General features: G+C 41.4%; 1 protein-coding gene across 1 annotated transcript; it reads left to right on the plus strand.

The window, feature by feature from the left end:
• The first annotated feature begins 1,277 nt into the window (after positions 1 to 1,277).
• Positions 1,278 to 21,257, plus strand: TMEM47 (transmembrane protein 47). The gene is made up of 3 exons (XM_083883351.1): positions 1,278 to 1,609; positions 14,602 to 14,742; positions 20,455 to 21,257. The coding sequence occupies exons 1-3, from the start codon at positions 1,384 to 1,386 to the stop codon at positions 20,631 to 20,633; spliced, it is 546 nt and encodes a 181-aa protein (XP_083739477.1). The 5' UTR covers positions 1,278 to 1,383; the 3' UTR covers positions 20,634 to 21,257.
• The last annotated feature ends 400 nt before the right edge of the window (positions 21,258 to 21,657 follow it).

The following is a 21,657-nucleotide window of genomic DNA, read 5'->3' on the forward strand; positions in this document are numbered from 1 at the left end:
ATAATTAGCACTCATGGACAAGATTTTCCATGTTTCTTCACTAGATAATGGCTTTTCTGGCTTAATTTTTCTCTTCCCAGTCTATAGCTCTCCCTCAAGTATAAGTAACAACATCCACTTTAAAATCCGCAGGTTAAATCTTCCTGCTCTTCTTTTTTTAATAATCCTTTATGGACATTACACTCAACCTCCGTGCCTCTGTGTGTTTGCATCTTGAGGAAGAGCTGCTTCAGACAGTGAATTATACTAGCACCTTGTTTAATAACCAACCTAAACATTTGCCCTTGACATTCTCAGCACCTCAGTGCTAATTAAACAAAATAAACAGAGACTAAATGGAAACCGGGCAAAGCACTTATCCTTCCTCAAAGATTTAATTCGGGATCAGCAAGGCCGCTGACGGGGAGAGGGAAGCGCGAGCCGCAGGTAAGTCCCCACACGCGAATAATGAAACGCCGAATTATTTTTTTAAAACCCTCCACTAATAACTTGTGATTTAAAGGTCACCCTAGAAGAAGAACCAAGGTCAGGCACGGCTAATCCTACATCCAAGGTGGGATTTTCCTTTCGCGCGGCTCCTGGACGGGGGTGCGGGCCGGGGATCCCCTCACGGCCCGGCCACACCCGCGGGCAGAGCTGGGACAGGGCCGGGACGGGGTCGGGACAGAACCGGGGCAGGGCCGGGACGGGGTCGGGACAGAACCGGGGCAGGGCCGGGACGGGGCCGGGACAGAACCGGGGCAGGGCCGGGACGGGGCCGGGACAGAACCGGGGCAGGGCCGGGACGGGGCCGGGACAGAACCGGGGCAGGGCCGGGACGGGGTCGGGACAGGGCCGGGGCGGGGCCGGGGCAGGGCCGGGGCAGGGCCAGGGCAGAACCGGGACAGGGCCGGTGCCTCTCCCGCTCCCAGCGCGGCCGAGACCCCCGGAGGGATCGCTCGGGGGCAGCGGGGATCGACAAGAGGCGATACAAGCGGCTCCAGGCGCCGCCTGCGGCCGCTCAAAGTTCCCCAAAGTGGCCCGGGGCGGGGCGGAGCGGAGCGGGGCTGGCGGGCAGGGCCGGCCCCCGCCCCTTCCCCCGGAGCGAGGCCTCCCCGGCAGGGGCGGGCACGGGGAGGAGCGCACTGGGCTGGGCCGGGCCGGGCCGGGCCGGGCGGCGCCGGGGGAGCGGCTGCACCTGATAGAGCGGGGCGGGAGCGCGGCGGAGGAGGGCGGGAGGGAGCGGCGCTGCCGCCGCCTGCGAACGCCGCTGGCCGCCGTTAGACAGCGCTGGTCTCGCCGCTTCTCCCTCCGCCCGCCCCTTCTGCGCGGAGCCGGGCTCTCGCTCCTGTTCCCCTCGGGGCCGGCGGCAGCGCGTCCTCCTCCTCGTCTCCCCCGGGCCCCATGGCTTCGGCCGGCAGCGGCATGGAAGAAGTGCGCGTCTCGGTGCTGACCCCGCTGAAGCTGGTGGGGCTGGTGTGCATCTTTCTGGCGCTGTGCCTGGACCTGGGAGCCGTGCTGAGCCCCGCCTGGGTGACGGCGGACCACCAGTACTACCTGTCCCTCTGGGAGTCCTGCCGCAAGCCGGGCAACTTGGACAGCTGGCTCTGCGAGTCGACGCTGCACAGCGGTGAGATTCGGCTGCCCCAGCCTGCTCCGCTCCCCTCGGCCGCCGGCCCTCGCTGCTTTCCCCCCTCCTCGTCCGCCTCCCGCTCCCTTGGCCGCGCCCCGGGCACTGGCAATTCCGTGCCCTGGCTGACCCACCAGCATCCCTCGAGCTGCCTCTCTTTCACCCCTGTCTCCTTCGGGGCTGTATCCTGGCCCCTTCCCAGGGCTAGCCCCCCGGACCGGGGCAGTGCCCGGGGCCGTGCCCCGCTGCCCCCGCTGCTTCCCCGCCTCTCCCGTTTCTGCCTCTGGTCCCCGCCCGGCTCCGGCCGCCTCTAGAGAGAGTCACCTGCACCTTTGTCCTCCCGCCCTCCGCACCCCCTCCCTTCCTTCCCGAGCCCCTTCACCCGTCCCCACCCTCCTCCTCCCCGTCCTCCCCTCAGCCTCCCCGGCCCCGCATCTCGCCGGCGCTCGGGCTGGGGCGGAGGCGGCGGCGCTCCCGGGGAGGGGCAGCGCCCAGAGCCCGTGCTCGGATCGTGCCCGGGCTGCCGGAGGGGTGAGGGAGCTTCTGTGAGCGAAGGGGGCTCCGTGTATGCCGTGGTATTTATTGTCCCGAGTTTGAACTAGTTTTGATTTTTTTTTTTTTTTTTTTCCCCCGTGTGGTTGCTTTCCCTATACAGTTTGGGATCGAGTATCATCCTATAATTGCCCTCCGCCCCCATCTGAGAAGTCTCTGATTTTGGAAAGTTGAGGCTTCCTAAACTGGTTGCTACTTTGTCCAGAGTGGGGCCGCCTGGGCTCGGACTCTCTCCATCACCACCACGCCGGGTGTGCTTGTGTGTGTCTTTCTCTAGCACGTACCGATCTCCCCGTCGTCTTTCACGCTCCTTTGCCTTCATGCCCCACTCCCCGTTGAGATTTCTTCATGTTCATTCGTTCTTCACCTTTTTAGGTCTTTGATCACAGATTGTTATTTTTTAAAACGTCTTTTCACTATTGCTTGGAGCACTTCAAAAGCGGGTTATGAATTTTAAAAACAAGCTGCCTGTTGATTTTTTTTTTCAGTAAATTCTTTTGTAGTACGATAATTGTTTTGGTTTTCATGGGTGGTTTTATTTACTTTATGCGTGATAGCAACTTCTGGAGCCCCAATAGAAACACTGACGAATGCAGCCAGCCTCCCCCCACATCATTTTCACCCCCATTCCTGTCCACACACACACTTGCGTTGATAAATCATCTGTTTGGATTGCTGTGCTCTTTGGTTGGATAAATCGTGCAGCGACAAGATGTGTGTTTTGGGAAGGAAAGCAAAGGACTGGCTGCATTCTCGGTGTGTTTTGTTTCCCTCTATTCTCTGAAGTCCTTGTATAGGTTCTGGGAAATAACTGATCTCAGTTTGAGTTGGAATACAGGTTCCTTTGCTGCTGTGCTTTTTTTTTTTTTTTTTTTTTTTTTTTTCTCCTGTCGTGTGCAGTAATATTTGAGGGTTTAAATGTTGCTTGGGATTTTGTTTTCCATAACATAAAATTAATTGTAAAGAAATGCTGGTTTCAGTCAGTTACCAGAGCATCTGCACAAAGTTTGGAGTGCTTTCTTTGCCTTCTCTGGTATAAATGGAAATTTATGTAGGAATGTCAGCTTCTACGTGTCTCCTTAGCAACGTGAATCCTTTGCCCCTTCTCCCTGTCTCCTGAAATAGTATCCCCTTGATTACAGAAAGACTTTTCAGATGGCTTGAATGAGAACCTGCTTCAGCTCCCCCCCAGCTCCAGGCACTTTGCTGGTTCCCCCCGGCTCCATGTCCCTGTCACGCATGCGTGTGTACACACACACACACACACACACACAGGCACACAGACACACAAAAGTGGGGCGGGAGGAGAAGCAGGACAGCTTATGGAACAGCATAAAAGGACACTAATCTCTCTTGTTCCTCTATTGGTCACCTGTCTGTCTGTGGGGATGTGGAAGATGAATGGGTGAGGATGGATGGGAATGAGATGTAGTTTTCATTGGATGCTGTGTGTTGAAAACATGATCTGTCCTCTGCTGGTGCCTTCTGTCATGTGCACAAATTCCTGCCTATCCAGTTTTATTCAAGTTCTTTGAATGAGCTTCACCCGTTTTCCTCAAATGCTTTCCAGTCTAGTAGAGCCAAGTTTCACAAGCTACTGTGGAAGAAGTGAATGATTGTTTTACTTGAGGTAACTGGGATAAACCTTTCACTTTCCTCATGTTCAGCTACATTCTGACCAGACCTGAAATAAGAGAAATTGCACTGTTTTTCTTTTGCCTTCTGCTAGCCTGGTACAATTGCTATTAAAGCCAATAAGAGGGCTCCCACTGAGTTCACCAGGTTGGATTGGGCACATATTTGAGACCATTTTGTGTGCAGGCATTAATATTTTAAGTGCACTTTCCTCCTCCATTGTGAATCCAGCAAGCAGTATTTTGGAGATAGTGGAGAGCTCCCACAGGGAAAGCTCTTTTAGCTTGATACCCGTGCAGGCAGCTTTGCAGCTGGCTGTGAGAAGCAGCAGCACACACAGGAAAAAATGCATCTTCACCCATGGTTTTAAGAGATTTGCTTCATCATCCCTTGAAGGAGAGCACCTCAAGTGGCACCATCAAGGGCAAGCTCATACTAGAAGCTGTTAAAGCATATTCGAGGTTTAATTAAAAACTTTTGTTGTAATTAGATGTAGGACCCCTGACTGCTGTAAGAAGGGCAACTTGGTAGTGGAGAGCAGAAGGAAATGCACAGAGCATGGCTGTTATAGCAGGGTATAATCTCATTTTTCCTTGAGCAGTGCTAGTGCTTGGAGCATGTTTTCACATTCATTCACTGTTCCATTGGCTTTTTTGTAACTTGCAGTAGTATTGTTTGCTCACATACTACTTTTAAACTTGTGTAAGTACTTCACAATAATTATGATTCAAGTATATAAAATAGTGAGTCTAATTAATTTTTGGCATCTGAAAATTAAAAAATATCTCATCTTAATTTGCTTTTCTTCTCTTTTTTTTGGAGTCCTTAGGGTCTGTGTAAACCTCTCACTAGCAGTAGCTTTAGGAAATGAAAAACTAACAAAGTTGCCAGTGTGGAAAGCTTAGTTATAAAATCTTGAAATTCAGAAATTCATTTGTAAAACTCTGTAGTTTCACCAACTGTCTGGGCATATAACTATTTTTTGTGATCAAAGCTTACCTTGGCTAATGCACAAGTTGTCTTTAGACCAACTGTATTTTAAACTTGTGTGTCTTTAAACAAACTTATTTTTTTAGACCTTATTTGAAATGCATTACGTCTAGTTTGTGATGGTTCATTTGCAGATTTATCAAGAGTTGTATATGAATATTTATTCCTGTCACAGCACTAAAATTAATTCATCCTGTGTAAAGCTGCCTGGTGTATCTATACCTGTACAGGTACTTGTCTTCTTCCTGCAGATTAATAACAGTAAATTTGAATTTGTGCAGTAGACTGCAGCCATTATACCCCTTTAAATCTAAGGTACACAAATACAATGTGGAAGAAATAAAGGGCTCCATAGAATCTGACCTGCAGGTGAACATTGTCTATTCTGACTTAAATACATGTATATGTTATTCATAGAAAACAATGGCTCCTTTCCAGCCTTTCAGTTTATTGTGAAAACAGCATATATAAAAATACATTTGAATGGTTTTCATTGACTGTATTCATTCTGGTGAATGTGGGGGTATGTGACTTTGTTACTTTACAACCTGTGGATTTCTTTATGTAATGTTCAGTTTTCTTCAAGAATATTATGCTCTTTTAGAACATTCAAAAATGAATGCTTGAGAAACAAAACATTCTCTAGGAAATGCATGCAACAGAGTCTCTGAATGTATATTAAACTTTGTGATGAGCAAACAATGAAGGTAAGCTTAGCCTGTAGCATAGTGCAGTAAACAACTTGAGTCTAGTTTTATGCTTGTAATTTTGTTCTAATTTGTTCTTAAAATAAAAACAGCATCAGATGCTGTTCAATTCGGTAGCACTTCAAGGGGCTTAACCTTAATTACACATTAGCTGCAGATATCTGAATTGACATGCCAGAATAGTCTTGGATGGTATCTCCTTGTTCAGAATCTAAGGAGCTGTTCCAAGGGGAAATTGCTAGCTCAAAAGCAGCTTCCTCATTAGAAGATCTGGATCATTGCTCAGATTTGATGTTGACATGTATTTGTGAAAAGCTCAGCAAGGCTGGTAGTTTGCTGTAAAATAACAGAAGAATGAATGTAATTTTACTAACCTGAAAGAAGTGGCTCATACAATCTAAGGAGGAATTAATAAAACATTCCTTCAGGTTTTGAATACCGTAGTCTGTCATTTTGTGTATTAACTCTAATAATCATCCCCAGCATTTTATCTAAAGATGGATATAAGATCAAAAGCCATATTACTTCAAACTCAGTGTCTAAGAATCTGATCAGGCTGATCTAACTTTGAAGTTGAGTCTGACTTGAAGGCTGGCCCTACTTTCCTTGGGGAGCTGAACTATGTGACTTCCAGAAGTCCTTCCCAACCTAAATTATTCTTGTGATTCTGTGATGACTGATACTCTGTTTATGCCTGATGTCCGTCTGGCTTCTTCAGACTGTGCAGAATGCCTTGAATTGGCTTAATGACCCCTCACAGCAGCCCCTAATAGAATGTTTTAAGGTGTGCTCCCTCTCTTACAAATGGACCAGTTATTTTACCCTCAGACTTCCCAAGGCTGTGGGAGCAGCAGATCCTGTTCAGCAGTCTGCTGTGTGTAGTATGGTGGAGGGTACCAGTGCAGCCACCCTTCTCCAACCAGTAAGAGACAGGGTTAGAGTACACGTGTGTTGTTTATGTGAGTTCATCTGATCAGGGCAAGAGCACCATACACCTTATCAATGATAATACTCTTAAAAAAAAAAAAAAAAAAAAAAAAGACTTGTAGCTATAGTGGGTTGTTGCAACTGCTGTTGTTCTTTGGAATTTTTAAATCAGTAATGTATCCCATTGCTTTAAGTTTTGCTTATTAAATATGATGTCCCTGGAGTTAGGGATAATGCAAGAAGTTTTAATATTTGATGAGATTTCTGTATTTAGAATTGCATAGAGAGTGGCCTTGCCTCTGCTACTGATTTGTGGCCCACGATGACCACATAAGATTCAGGGTAACAGGAGGAGTGGTAAAGTCCATCCATCTGTATTGCTTTATGTATTTCACTTATTCTACTTAAAGCCGTCCTTCTGATGGGAAGTACAATTCAAATTCTTTTAAATGCTAATTGTTTTTCTCAAGGAACAATGGAATGAGTTTTGAAAGTTGCAGAAGATTGTCAGTTTTCTGGAAGAACATTAATAACTGTGGAAAATAGTTACATTCCAGTTCCAATGCAAAGCACAGTACTTCAGCTTGCTAGAAAGTAGTAGCTTTTGTAGAAGAGGTCAGAAATAGTGAGCTTATTGTGAAAAGTTTACATAACACATCTCCCACACTTCTTTCCTAATGGCAGAGTTTCTAAGTTTCAGGTTTTTGAGAAGTTCTCAAAGTTGTGGGCATGTGCAGTTGTTTGAAGGGTTTTTTTATTATTTTTATTGAATGAATGAATATCCAATAATTAAAATGACATAGTAGCAAGCTAATCTCAGAAGAATGCTGTGTATTCAATAGAGGAAATGCCTGAGTACATGCTGTACTATTCTGTGAATGAATTATAGATTACATGATTTTCTGTAATGCTGTGCTTGTCTTGAAGTCCTCTGTTGGCAAAAGCAGTGTGCAATGCATGTTGCTTATAAATGGTAAAATAAAGATCTGTATAATGGCAACACCTAATTCTTCATTTGAAGTTGTCCTGTGTTTAAAGGACTTTGTGATTTTTGAAATAAAGGCAGGCCACAGAGCAGACATACAACATACCTCACCCCAACTCACACCTCTGCAAAGTGTATACATTTCATATAAATAAGAAATACAAGCTTTATTCTTCAGGAGAAGTGTGTGTCTGTGGGCAGATGAGCAAGCACCTGCTGCATTTCAAGTTGCTCATGCACCTGCAACCCCCCAGGCATTCAGACCATTTTGTTGTCTTGCTGTCTCTTTTACACAGCAGTAGCGTTGCTAACTATGTTTTTACACATGTAACCAAATTGCCCCTGCACTCCCAATGGCATCTTTGGGTGGAAGGTAAAGGGCACTGCTTTTCATGGTGAGGTGAGCAGTCTGCAGAGTGGCTGCCTAGTTATTCTCCCAGACTTTCAGGCACATCCTTTCCAGGCTGAGGAGGGTAGTTGGGAAAGCACCTTCTGGCTGGTTTATCCTGCCAGTGGGCTGTTATCTTGCCTGGAATGGTCAACCTCTTTCTCTCTCGTCTCAGTTATCTTGCTCTTGGAAAAGAGAAAAGCCATAGGAGGAGCCCAAGTGAGAGGGTTGAAGCTCTGTAGGGGCTGCTAAGGCCTTTTTCCCTCAAAGGTGAGAGAGCCCTGGATCTGGGCTGCCATCCAGTAATGGTCAGCATTGTTGTGCATCAGGGGAAAGGTGCATAAACAGCAACAGTGTTGGAAGGGACCAGTTAGATAAGGGGCTCTCTGAAGCAAGACTCAGATTTAGATTCCCTTGTTCATATTTGTTCATGGACCTCATAAATCTTTTTGCAGCTTGGGTCTAGCAGATGGAGGAGAGCAGTTACAACTTACCCTAGCAGTCAAGGAATCCTACTGGGAAAAGAGAGCAGAGGTGTGAGGTTAGAGGAAGAGCTGGGAAGCAAAGAACTTAGAGCTTCTGAGCAGCTCTCTAGCCCCTGGTGTATGGCACCTAAGGAAGCCACCTGCCTTTCCTCCTTCACTGGTTGGCTACCCTCATTACCCATTGGCATTCTGCACCTCTGTAAGACACGGGGTCTGCACCAGAAAGCTGTTTTTTTGGACATCTCTCTGCTTGTTCTCTTTTTTTTTTTTTTTTTTTTTTTTTTTACTGATTCTGGCTGACTCTCCACTTAGCATCAGGAACACTCAATCATCCTGCAAGCCTCTTGTACAGTAAATGCAAAATGACTGATGCCTTATGTGGAGCCTCTGAATTATCCTTAGGAGGCACTTAGGGATTTTGGCACCCAGCATGAAATGCTTAAATTTCTCTTTGGGTGTTGTCTGTGTCCTGGTGAATTAGAGCTCTGGAAAAGTCTTCCTGTTCATCTCATGGGTGTTGTGCAGCACTTGGGTTATTGAGGGCTTTGTCCCACGTGCTGCTGTGTGTGGATGAAGATACAGATTTCTTAGGGAAAGTGTCAAGTCCACAAACAGCTTCTTCTTAACATATCTGTTACTTAACATAGCTATTTAATTTGTTTAAATTTATGGCTTTTAGAAGAAAGCCTTGGTGTAAAGTGAGTTCTCTCTTAAGGAAATTATGCTTTCAGCCAGAGCTGGCTGGTTCCTGGAGCTCTGGTAATGCTTTTTAAGTGTCTGAGTGACTTGAGTAGCCACATGCACATGCAATTTTCCCACTTCAGAAAAATCTTATTCTCCAGCCATAAAATAAAAAGAAAATATAAAGGCCAGGGTATGTCTGTGCAGCAGCCAGTACTAGCAAACATACTATACTAATCAACAAGCAGAAAATATTTATTGTCATTTTTGTACAAGGCTCCACTGTGAAAAGCTATGGCTAGAGCAATTTATAGAGGTTTGGTATGGATCTTGCCAGAAAGCACTTCTGCCTGCAGTGTTCAGAAGTGTCCACTGTGGGATCCCAAAGGACTTGCAGGCTGGCTGGGCAGGAGCAGTGTGGACCCAGTAAATTACAGCCCCTGGGCTTCCCAGCTGTAGCCAATATTCCCTTCACCCAGGGCGGAATTCTTCTGAGCAGCTCTTTAGAAACCATCATTCTGCCTAGGATTGAGGCTCCAAAGGTGACCTCTGAGGGGGTAATTTGATGTCAGAATTTAATGACCCCTTCTGTTCCTCAGCAATTTCACAGAATTCAGTGGACCTTTGCCTTCCACAGAACCACCTGCTCATGATCCTCCTGGAGAAAGGAGAAATCTCGTGGATCATGCAACCAAAGCACTTCCAGGAACTAGAGTTTGCCTTTATGTTTTTATATATACACTACACTTCTTAAACTTTTGTTGGCTATTTGATATCTAAGTTTGAATATGAAGCAATTAGGAATATCTCTAGTTATTGTGTTTATTTAAGTTGATTTTTATGATACTCAGTGGGTTACATTTAATTTCTTATGTGTGGGTGTCTCAAGTTTCTCTGCTTCACACATTCTTTCAAAATCATTATTCCTGATTTTAAATGGTATATTGCAAATTCTTAAGAGTATTTATTGTCTGAGGGCAGGTACTTGATAAGTGGAAGCATTGCAATGAATCAGAAAAACTTACTTGAGTGTTGTGTTTTTGTTTTTTACCAAGATTTTGTTTAGTGCTAGAAGGTCAGGCATTGCCCTCATCATGTAAGAACTGCATGCATTTGGTACTTCAGCCTTTATAAGGAAAAGACTTAGTGAAGAGCCATTGTATGGAAGAAAGGAATATTTGATTGTTTCTCTAAGAAATTAATTCAGTTCACATGCACTGTCTGAAAGTGCCCTATACACAAATGTTTCACATATTCCACAGTATGTTTCTATGCCCACTACTTCTTTTACATGGTAGAATACCATGTTGAAAAAAAAATTTAATTTTGGGGTAACTTACTGAAAACATGACATCTATACTAGCCTTTTGCATTTGTCTTTCATGTGTTAAAAAAAGGACCTAGTTATTAAAATACACATTTCAGGACTTTGATGTGTTTTCTTTTTCTTTTATGGCTTTCCCTGATTTTTTCCTAGTAGTGAAATATTTTGTCCAAGAAATAGAGGTAATAGCACTGCTCTTAATTAAAAATTACTGTACAGCTTAAAGCCTTGGGTCATTTCTTTTGGGGAAAGAAGAGAGGAGAATAAGAAATGTCAATGTACAGTTGACATGCCTCTGGGTCACTAAGAAACAAGCAGAATTTCCAAACAGCAAGGAGACCAAGCTGTCCCCTAGAAAGGCACTGACTGTTTTATGAGGAACTAACTAAAAAGAAATATTATCATTATGGTTTGGGGGCTTTTTGATTTTTTGAAGTTTTTTTTTTAACTGAAAATGGCAATTGTAATAAAGTTTTTCACCAAATATGTATTGAAAATATGTGTTAAGTGCCTAGGTTCATATTTATATATATTTCCAAATACTGAAGCCCACATTCCCAAACTAATGGGCAGATTTTTATAGTTAAAAATATGCAAACACTGTAATCGCTGTCAGAACTGCACTATATATTTCTTATGGTTGTAGACATACGGATGCTTCTTGGGGATTTTCAGGCCTAAAAATACGATGCATTAAGTGAGCATTTTCTTAAGAAATCTCTCAAGTTACTTAACAATTGTCAAAAATGTCTTAATTCTAATTTGGATGGGATAGGTGGCACTATTAGTGAAGTTCTTAAAGTATTGCTAAAATGCTGGAACACTGAAAAAATCTAAAGTTATCTAAACCAACAAAGAAAATCTTATTTGGGCATGACATTAGGTCACAGTACTTTTTAAAGTCTAAAAGTTTATTAACATTTCTGTGAGTTTTACTAGGTTTTTTTTACCATTTCCTAGTATTTTTCTTGGATGATGGATGTGTAGTTTAAAAACTGTAGTGGTGTACAGTGAAAAAGACCAATGTGTACTCTTTAAGTGTAACCAATTGTGCTTTGAATGCAGAAAAGTAATAATTATCAACTATAAGGCCCCGTTTTACTTGTGTTTTTACATATTTCTATCTCTGTGAGAACAAGCAGTCTCAGTGAACTTACAGTTCTTAGTAGTAACTTATTTGCAAGATTGGTGCATGCCTAGAAGAGGTACAAGCATATTTTGGATACTATAAAGTAGGTTTATGATGTTTATGTTCTGTGTACCAGTAGCACTGTGTAATAGAACAATCTCCTGATTCCATTTTGGTGCTTTGTGCTGTAAATCAGTTTTGGGTAGTCTGAGAAACACTACAGATCTTTATTGTAGAAGAACTTTGTTTACTGTATGTGTTTATATTGTAGCTATCTGATTTATGGGGTGCTCTGCCTTCAGAGGTAATGGTTCTATTTTCTTTGGATGTTTCTTTTTATTTTGTGTAAAGTCCAATGGCCTGGATTAAAAAAAAAAAAAAAAAAAAAAAAAATTAAGAATTGCTGTTAAGTTGAAGACCCATGTAGAAGATTTTGCTTTCTTGATCCACCATAAGCTTTTTTTTTGTCACCAGATCAAATGACTTTCAGAATTGAAAGTTAACATTTTTCCAAGATGACAAGAATTAAACACAAGAATTAAACATGTAGTTACTATGGTAGCCAGTGTAGGAAAGTTTAGTCCTGTATTCTTTGTGCATTAATGTCTGACCTTCACCATGTTCTTCAACCAAAGTCCCTGCAGCTCAAGGCAAAGGCTGGCAGCATTTTATGCTCCTGTGAAAGGGACTAAAACAAACAGGCAATTCCAGATGTGGCCCAGAGCACAACATTCAGTACCTGGTAGTGAGGAACAGTAAGAGCCTCAGTTTTGTCCTGCTGTCAGCATCACTGATAGGTTGTCTTAGTCAAGAAATTAATTTTGTTTATCCAAGTCAGTTCTTTTTTAGTTGGGAGTGTAGGTGTCTCCCAACACTCATTTGTCCTTTTACCTCCCACATCAGTACTATAGTAAGGTAGTTTGTTTATTTTTTAACCTTTCTAAAATCTGTATATGTATATTTGTCCTGGAAGTTAAATTGTATTCTAACCTCATGCTTATATCATCTTTGCCTAATTTATTATCAGTTGTTTGGTGGTTTTTCCAGTGTGGCTTTGGAAAGCAATAGGATGCTCAACCTTTTTCCATTTAGCTGCTATTCCAGTGTTGTACATTCTCTTTGCATTAGAGTTTGGCACCTGATCAATGCAAAGATAACATTTAATGTTTTATTATTTGTGATGACTTTCAAAAAATTTTAGTTTCTGAGTTTCCCTGTCTGGCCCTTTGATTTATTTCATTTATTTTATGTGTCTTCTAACTTCAGTGTGATGTGGATTTATGTGGATGGTCTTTGTGTAATTTTCTAGTGCAAGGATTCCCTAAATATTGTTCCAAAGTGGTCCATTCTGTTTATTTATTTCTGGTTTTTATATCTGTAGTGCACTCTGATATTGGAAAAATGCTTTCTAAATCATTGGCACACTGATCTCTTGGTGTTTCTGAAGGCTCATGGTAATATTAAAAACCACTCACTGAAACATCTCTGTCCAGTACTAAAATCACATTTCCATCCCAATAATGATGGTTTAGCAGTGGGGCACACAGCAAAATGATATTAGAGGTTGCATGCTGATGATAGAATGAAAGATTGTTTCCAGCCTTGGGGTTTACTCCAGTAGGAAAACAAGGAGTAAAATAGCTTGGAAGGTTGAGTACTTAGTAATTAAATTATTAGTAAAGGACATGCCTGGATTTCTGCAAAAAATGAAAATAAATGTGTACCTGCACAAACACACCTTCAAATCAGTTTATTTTCAAGCAATGCTTTTATAGCTCTTCTACCCACTTTCTTCTTTTAATCTCCTTCATCCTTTTTCATGTAATATGTGAAGGCTTTTTGGTGATAATAGCTGCCAGGATTCCATTCCCAAACTCCACAGCTGCGCTGTCTGTATCTTCAGCAGATTAGATTCCTCTTGAAACTGGATCCATTGTTTATTTAAAACAGTGCTTTTTGCTCATTCCCAAAAGAGGATGTTCACTGTTGTTGTTGTTGTTGTTTTAGTAACCTTAAGATATCTAATTTAATTTGGAAATAATAATCTTATTTTCTTTGAACTGTGTCATGCATTTGGACATTTTATTCTGAGTATCACCTGACTGCTAGTATTTTCAAAGTAGTGAGATGCAAAGGATGCATAGGTCCTTTTCCCATGAGCTGAAATTATATCATCTTCCTTGAACTAGTAAATAGTAGTGATAAGCAGTAAATAGTGATCTGATTATTTTTTCTTGATTCCTGCTACTGGAGAGAGGAAAGATCTTAGATATTCTTTTGGGAAAAGAGACAGCCCAAAGCCTGTGCCTTTCCAAAATCCCACAGAACCTCTTAAGTTAGATCTTGGATGTTGTATACATGCATCATGGCCATCAGCTTACAAATGGATTTTGATTTATGTGATATAAGACTGCCAATGTGTTCTTTATAACTGCATCCATCATATATGAGAATAACTAGAAAATACCCTGGGCCAAGTGCAGAGGTTGCTTTTGGGGGAAGAAAAGTGATGCTTGAAGATAACTGACATTTTAAAATGGGCTTGAGATTTGGTTCTGCAGCTAATGATTGCTACTGCCTTTAGAAAGTCTTGGCTTCCAGCTGCCTTTTAGTGTTAGAAAAAAAAAAAACAAAACAAAAACCAAACCAAAAAACATATTTTAAACCTTTGAGCATCTCTTCAGTTTTTTTACTCCCACTGTGTGGCCTTGGTACTTCCCAAAGGATAGGTAGGCTCCATGTATTTCCCTTGCTCTGTCATCCTGATCATCTCAAGCAGAGGTTTGACTTTCACTCTCTTTTGTGAGAAAGTTACAGCAGACTGAGGGTCAGCTAACACAACACCAGCTAATCCTGAGCCAGCCTCAATTGCTCATTCTAAATAGGATTAAAAAAAACGGGGGACCAAATTACTCAGTTTTGCTTGAGACAAAATCCCAACGAGGCCAACTAAGGCTTGAGTAAGCGTGGGAGGTTGTGGCACTTTGCTTCTGAGTTACATCTGTTTCTATGAAGGTGATTCACTAATTAGGGGAAAAGAAATCCAAGGCACAGCTGTTTATTTACCCGAGCCTCGATGCAGCCTCTGTGTTCCTCATATTCTGTTGTTTCTATCAGGCCTGTGGGCTTGTGTTACTGAAATTGATTTATTATTTTTTTTTCCCTCTTTGTTTTTTTTTCCCCCCCTAGACTGGCAGATAGCTACTCTGGCTCTGCTGCTGGGTGGTGCTGCCATTATCCTCATAGCTTTCCTGGTGGGGCTGATCTCCATCTGCGTGGGATCTCGGAGGCGGTTCTACAGACCAGTTGCAGTCATGCTCTTTGCTGCAGGTAAGCACTGGCATCATTAAAAAGATTCCCTGAGAGCAGCTGAACTTTCATGGAGGGAGATAAGCCTTGTTCTGCATATTAATTCAGAGGTGTTTCGTTACTTCTGGGTTAACTCCAGTGAGGTTTCTCAGGCTATAAGTTCTGCACAGCATTAATCATTTTTGCAGTTGCACTATTATTAGTTCATAAGCAATTATTTATTTGCATTATATTTATTGTTTTGTGAAGTATATGCAGCAGGGGAAACTGCAGAGGATAAATCTCAAAATACCATTTTTATTCTGTGACTTGGTACTGTTTGATGTCCCCATTTTTATTCTTCATGCAAAGCCATTTTTATTTTAATGTTCTCTCTTTTGCAATTTTAAAACAGGGAAGTTAATACCCAAAGGTGAACCCTGGAAGCTCTACATGTGAAAATAAATAGGATTATCTTGCAAGGTGTTTATATATGCCCCTGTGCCATAAGGAATTAATTTTGTTGTGTCATCTCGCTTGGTTATTAATTTAACAAGCTGTCACAGTGTAGTCCCTGTTTGGTTTTAAAAACGCAAAAATGGAACAGTTTATATAAACTATCACAAAATCTTAAGGGAGACCTAAGAACCTGAATTGTCTGTAAGACTAATCCAGTGAGGTACAATTACAATATCAAATCATCTCCTTTTATATATTCTGGTGCTTTGGGGCTCTGTCAGCATGGATGTTTCAGATTCTCCTGAGACTCAGCAGCCATGCTTTGCCTTCATCCTGTCACTCACATCTGCACTGGAGCCAGCAGCTTAAGCCCCTTCTGATAGCCCATAACGAAGAGGATGACAGAACCTTCGGGATGTATTTTAAAAAGCCACTTAGGAGGATATGAGAGGATGAGAGTGTGGAGTTGGAGGGAGTTTGGGATGAAGCACAACTCCAGGAAGGCTCCTGCTGCCCCCTGCTGATAACATTGCCTTGATGGAACCGAGCCCTTCAGGATGCATTTTTATGTGCTCGAGACACATTCCTAGATTACTTTTCATTTGCTTTTAGGAAATTAAAGCAACCTAGGATCAGATTTCCTGAGTGGAAATCATCTGTTTTTTTCTCTGTGTCGAATTGCTTGCTTGGTTAAATTAATAAAGGTACTGATGCCACTGTTTTAAAATGCAGTGTTAATTGTGTGGTTTAAAAGTAGGCTGGGCAGTTAACTTTTAAGGAAATGAGGTTATTTAGACTTTGTACTGGTTTCTTGTTTGGCTTTTGGCTTCATTTGTTGTAACGTTGTGTGGTGACTCAGTAATTATTCAGCCATACACGCCTGTCTTGCTCTGTTGCTTATTTTATAGTTAAGTTTGTACTAAAAAAAGAAATGGCTTTCCACAGGAAAAGATTTTCTCAAATCCTGCTGCTTGTCTTCATGTGCTCCCCTCTGCATAAAATTGCTTCCAGTCTTTACTACAAAAGGTTGATGGTGAGGGGGGTTAATGCTTACTTGAATCTAAGAGGAAATGAAATTGGTTCTTTAGCTTATGATGGTGTTCACATCTTCCCTTTGCCTCTCTGTGTGTGCACGTGCATTTTGAACAGCCATAACCTGGAGCATATGAGAAGAGAAATGATAAGGCCAAGACAACTTGCTCCATTCTGCTTCATTATCTAGCAAATCTGAGGAGAATTCTTTCAGGATTCAACACTGAAATTGTTAAAAGACGTTTCCTACAGATTTTATCTTTGATGTCAGCAATTTGTAGAGATGAATATGGATGGCGTATCTTGAAAGAATTATGGAAAGAATCCCCCACTGAAGAGGGGAAGGTTAAGATTATAGCAGTTTGTGCCTTATGCAGCTTTCTATGGATTCAAGCCTTCATCTGTGGATTTCACAAATCTTTTAGGATAAACACCACCCTGACCTGTGAATGTGCTGGCAAGACCAAATATTCTGTGTGACTCTGGCTAGGAGTCTATCAGCTGCCTCTGGAAAAAGGGCACAGAATGAATTTCCCAGAGGCATTTAATGATGTGTGGGTGTTGGGTAGAAAAGGTCTTTGCGTGGAAGAAAGGACAAAATGGAAAAGTTATTTCTAGGTGCTTTATAGAGTCCAAACAGTTGGCTCCAGGCTATTTTTTCCTTCAAGTTTTGATTTTTTTTCTTAATTTTTTTTCTCAGCTTCAGGTTTCAGTTAGCAATTCTGTAGGTGAAGGAGAAGATTGACTGACTAGGACTGGAAGAGATGAGAAAAAAAGGAACCAAAAACCCCAAAATTCAACCTAGATGCTGAGAATAGGCTAGCAAGTAATGAAAAGATGTGAATGTATTTTCATAGAGCTGACAGTTTGATGTTGAAAGGTGGAGGAATGCCTTAGGTAATGGAAAAATGTGGAGCAGACAGGGAGGCAGTTGCAGGAAATCTTGCATGGAACCACCTTGTCTCATGTGGCTCTTTGGTCTAGTGGTGGTCTCCAGCTCATGGACCAAACTGGCCCTGGAAACTCCACCCTCAAAACCCCAGCTCACAAAAATATCCTGATACATTTAGCATTTAACTAAGTGCTAACCAGGTCTAATTTAGGGGCAGAAAGAGAAAGTGTGCTTGCTGAAAGCCCATAACAGCAACAGAAGAAAAATTCGAGATGCTTGCTTTTTGGTGCTGTGTTTTAACAAATGTGACAGTGTTTGGAAGAATAACCTGTTGAGGTTAGCAAGCTTTTAACACGTTTCACAAGATGCTTTTACATGCAAGCTAGGGAAAACAGTGGCTAAGTGAAAATATTATAGTTAAGAGAGTAATATAAAATGGTGGCAGATAAAAATTGGAGAATACTTAAGGAGGTGTCTTAATTCTGACAGCACACAGTCCAGCTGGATTGCATCCTTAGTTCTGTGCTATTATCTATTTTCATAATGAGGTGGAAGATAGAATGAAAGTTTACTTTTCAAATTTTACAGTAGAAGTAGAAAAAATTGCAGATACATTGAAAGCCAGAATTTGATTTTGTGAAGTTGATGGAATGGTCTGAAAAAGTAGGACTGTCTTCAGTAGACTGTAGTGCAGGCTGCTACAGGGCAGCAAAAAGAGTAATAATATCAAAGAAATACTGTTGGGGAAAATACTCTGTGGGTTATGCATTCCAAGCTCCTTGTTGAGGCAGGATGGTCACTAACAGTGACAGCTGTGTCTGGTCCAGTTTTGAAGAAATTCAACCATGAAGATGTTGCAATCTTTCCAAGCATGTTGTCCTGGGCTCATACTACCCTCTTAAGATACCTTTTTCTTTTTTGATGTCCATCCTGAATCTCTGAGATCAGTGTCCACTCTCATTACTGCCAGCTTGCCTGGCACTATAAAGAGGAATTTTTGTTTTTCTGTCATTGTTTCTGTCAGGTAATCTTTGAAGCACCCAGCACTTATTAATGAAGTGCTTTCCTCATCAGAAATGAGCAGGAGATAGAGAACAGAAGTACAGAATTTAATAGCCAGCACCAGCATTTTCATAATTACAGATCAATTAGAAAGCCATATCATAAGTGGGGTGTTCTTTGACTCAAAACTTACAGTCCAACATTTAAACAAAGAAAAAAAATAACTGAAATTAAACTTTCCTACTCGTAAAGCCTTTATTATGATTTCTGCATGTTTAATATGATGAGTATGTATAATAGCTTATATTTAATGTGAATGGAATAAAACTAGTATTCCTGTTCCCATATTGCAAGCATGGTACTGCTTCATAAAAAATGTGCCTAGATTTGAAGTGAACAGTCAAGTTTGAGATGATTAGTCTTGTCTGAATAACATTTGAGTAGCAGATTTTTAAAGATTTGCTTTGCAGCCTTTTTTTCTGCAGGAAAAGACTTGTGCTTCTGAAGAAGGACAGTACACACTTCCCTTAAGCAGGATAGCATAGCATGGACTTCCTTTAAATTCATTAGAAATAGATCAGTAGTTGCAGGCATTGCTTTCAACATCTTTTGGGGTCATGCTGGTCATTTCTCATAACTTCAGTGACTGCTGTTTCTAGCTCACACAGCTCCCTTCCTGCTCTACAGGGAAAAACAATGACAGAAGGCAAAATTAGTGCAAACTGGTGACAGTGCTGTGTAGGGTGGCTGCTCCCACCAGCCACTTGCTGCCAGCACTTCCTTTGAGTTCTACAATGGCAAATCTGGACCAATAGTAGGAAAAGCTGGAACCCTCACTATGGAAATGTAAAAAAAAAAAAACAACCTCTTGTGTGTGTTGCTGCTTTAGCAACATGTTTCTCTTCCAAGAGAATCACTTTTTTTTTTGGTTGTGTTTTGACAAGTCCAATCTGTAGACTGAAATTAAGCATACTTCATATGTTATACTGGGGAAGGTGGAGACATCCTTGGTTTGCACTTGACACAGACACACATGGAGCAGCTTCTGCACTGACTCAGCAGGGATGCTGCACTCCCAGTGCAGGAAGCCACTAAAGAAAAATTCATGTATTTCCATACACTTTCAGAAATCCTTTCTGACCTTCAGTGGTCTTAAAGATGAGTCTGAAAGCTGAGCATTTGTTGAGGTGCTTTTGGATATAAAGATGTTCTCATTATACAGAATTGGAATGCATAATCTTTCCATAAGAGTTTCTCAAATGTTGCGCAGTATTTTGTGAGCTGACAGACAAAAAATTATATTCAAATGGAATAACATTAAGTAACACTTCAATAACCGTAGAATTAAAAAAAAAAGTCCTGTGGATTTTGATATCCACATCAGAAAATCCGCTGTGCAAACATTACTCAGATTGTCAGTCTCAAGTAAGGGTCCAAAGACTACTCTGTAAGGCTAAGGTGGGATGAGCTGAAATTTCCAGTGAGTGTTTATATTATAGAGTTTTATCACTGAGGTCCCAATGAACATGGGACATGATCTCCCCATACCAGTCCTGTCCTCAGGACAGATGAGCATTTGTCTCCAGGGTTAATGAAAGGGGCCAGTTGGACAAGGGCATGTGTGGGAGTGAAATGGCCATTGTGTGTCTGTGCCTCTGAGACAGTTCTATAGGAAGTAATGATTTTGAAGCTTTTTAATGTCTCAGATTTGATCTATTTTATTATCTTCTTTCATCACACAGTATTTCTGGCCCACCCCCTAAATTCATAATGGTTTGCTGGTTTGAAGTTTAGTGACTGATCAAATTTTATAGATTCCTTGGTATTCTGTGTGAGAATGTCATTAATTCTGATTACAAAACACAGTAATGCATATGAAATATGTGATTCCCTGGGTCTCTACTGAGAACAAGTATATATCACCTATGACAATGAATTATTTCTAGGCTAAGTAAATTATTTGATTCTCAGCTACATTTCTTAATATGTATTCTCGCTTCTCATTTTGACTTATTTATAACAGCAATAGAAGAAGTTTTGCTGTTATGGAAGGAGTAATGACTGCAAACTAAAATATAAAGGAGAGACAGAAAAGAATTTTGGAAATACTACTCTCGCTGTCTATTTTGTGGATATTTGAAGGATCATCATTATATCACAGCAATAATATTTGTTCATCAACCAGGGAGAATGGAAGAGCTGCTCTGTTCTCTGTGAATGAAATGAAGGTGATTTAAAAAGAGCAGCACTTATAAGCTAAAAATCACCAAAAGCATTTTATATGTGAATTTCAGTTATTTGATATTTTCTTTGTTTTAGGGAAGCAAAATAAGGCTTCTTCTGACATTTGTACTTTTTTTCTCTTTCAGTTGTTCTCCAGGTCTGCAGCTTAGTCCTTTACCCAATCAAGTTCATCGAAACGGTCAGCTTGAAAATATACCATGAATTCAACTGGGGCTATGGCCTGGCATGGGGTGCAACTATATTTTCATTTGGGGGTGCCATTCTTTATTGCCTAAACCCTAAGAACTATGAAGACTATTACTAGAATCATTTAATGAAAAGAAAAATTAAAAAAAGGATTACCCCATCTTTTCTAGCTCACAGTTTTTTTAGAACACTTGTGGAGCACCAAACAGTCTGCTCTGTTGATAAAATAGCCTTTGCCTTTTGGGTGTGAACACTGTAACCAGCTTTTACAACCATTTAGAAGAACTGCAAACACTAGGATTGCTGATCTTACATAGGCAGATGCTGCAAGCTGCTGATACATAAACTTCCTTTTTCCTGACAACAAGCAAAAGGATCTACGTGACAGCGATCATTGTGAGAAAACTAGTTGGAATGAGAATGCAATGCCAGCATCTGCTATTGCCTTCAGGGGAGCAGCTGGTATGGGCTCCATTTAGAAGTTTCCCTGTATCATAGAGGATTCAGATGTCTGATAAGCAGGCAGTGGCATCTTGTACAATAGGCTGAGTTGGCCCCTTGCTACTTGCTCAAAAGCGCTCTTAAGGAATTAGTTGCAAGGGACTGTGTTGAGGGCAGTGAATGTAACTGGTTAATGACTTGTCTAATATCTGCATTCAACAGTCTGCTGGGAGAATAATTAAAAAAAAAAAAAAAAAAGAAAAACCCAAACAAGCCACCAACCCACACAGGATTTCATGAATTAGTAATCGACATCACTGTGCCAGCTGTAGCAGATTGTTGAAGGAAGTCCAAACCCAGAGACATGTGCTTCTGACTGTGTAGTTGGAAGTTGTCTCAGCTCTGAGTGTTTTGCTGGAGGGGTGAAGATAAAGGGGAATAGAAAAAGACCTGTTCTGTCCCTGAGACATCTAAAATGTATGAATGAATTGCAGTTGTCCTGAGTACCCATTTAACCTGCAACCATTGTCATGAAAAGAATGCATATGGAACAAGTTCAGTTATATTTTTGAAAGGCATTTGTTAGTACAAATGAATATATATAATGCAAATATATATGCAGAGAGAGAGAAATGATTCATCTTAAAATTGTAATATGAGCTGTGATGCAGTGGTTAAAATACTGACTTTGTACACATTCT

This window comes from Zosterops lateralis (genome assembly GCF_965231275.1).
Source record: "Zosterops lateralis genome assembly, chromosome: 2".
Taxonomy (NCBI): Eukaryota; Metazoa; Chordata; class Aves; order Passeriformes; family Zosteropidae; genus Zosterops; species Zosterops lateralis.

Excerpts from the sequence above, each read along its gene's own strand:
- TMEM47 (XM_083883351.1), top strand. The coding sequence starts at position 1,384 with ATGGCTTCGGCCGGCAGCGGCATGGAAGAAGTGCGCGTCTCGGTGCTG. Across the intron at positions 1,610-14,601 it reads CGAGTCGACGCTGCACAGCG|ACTGGCAGATAGCTACTCTG; the intron begins GTGAGATTCGGC and ends TTCCCCCCCTAG. Across the intron at positions 14,743-20,454 it reads AGTCATGCTCTTTGCTGCAG|TTGTTCTCCAGGTCTGCAGC; the intron begins GTAAGCACTGGC and ends TTTCTCTTTCAG.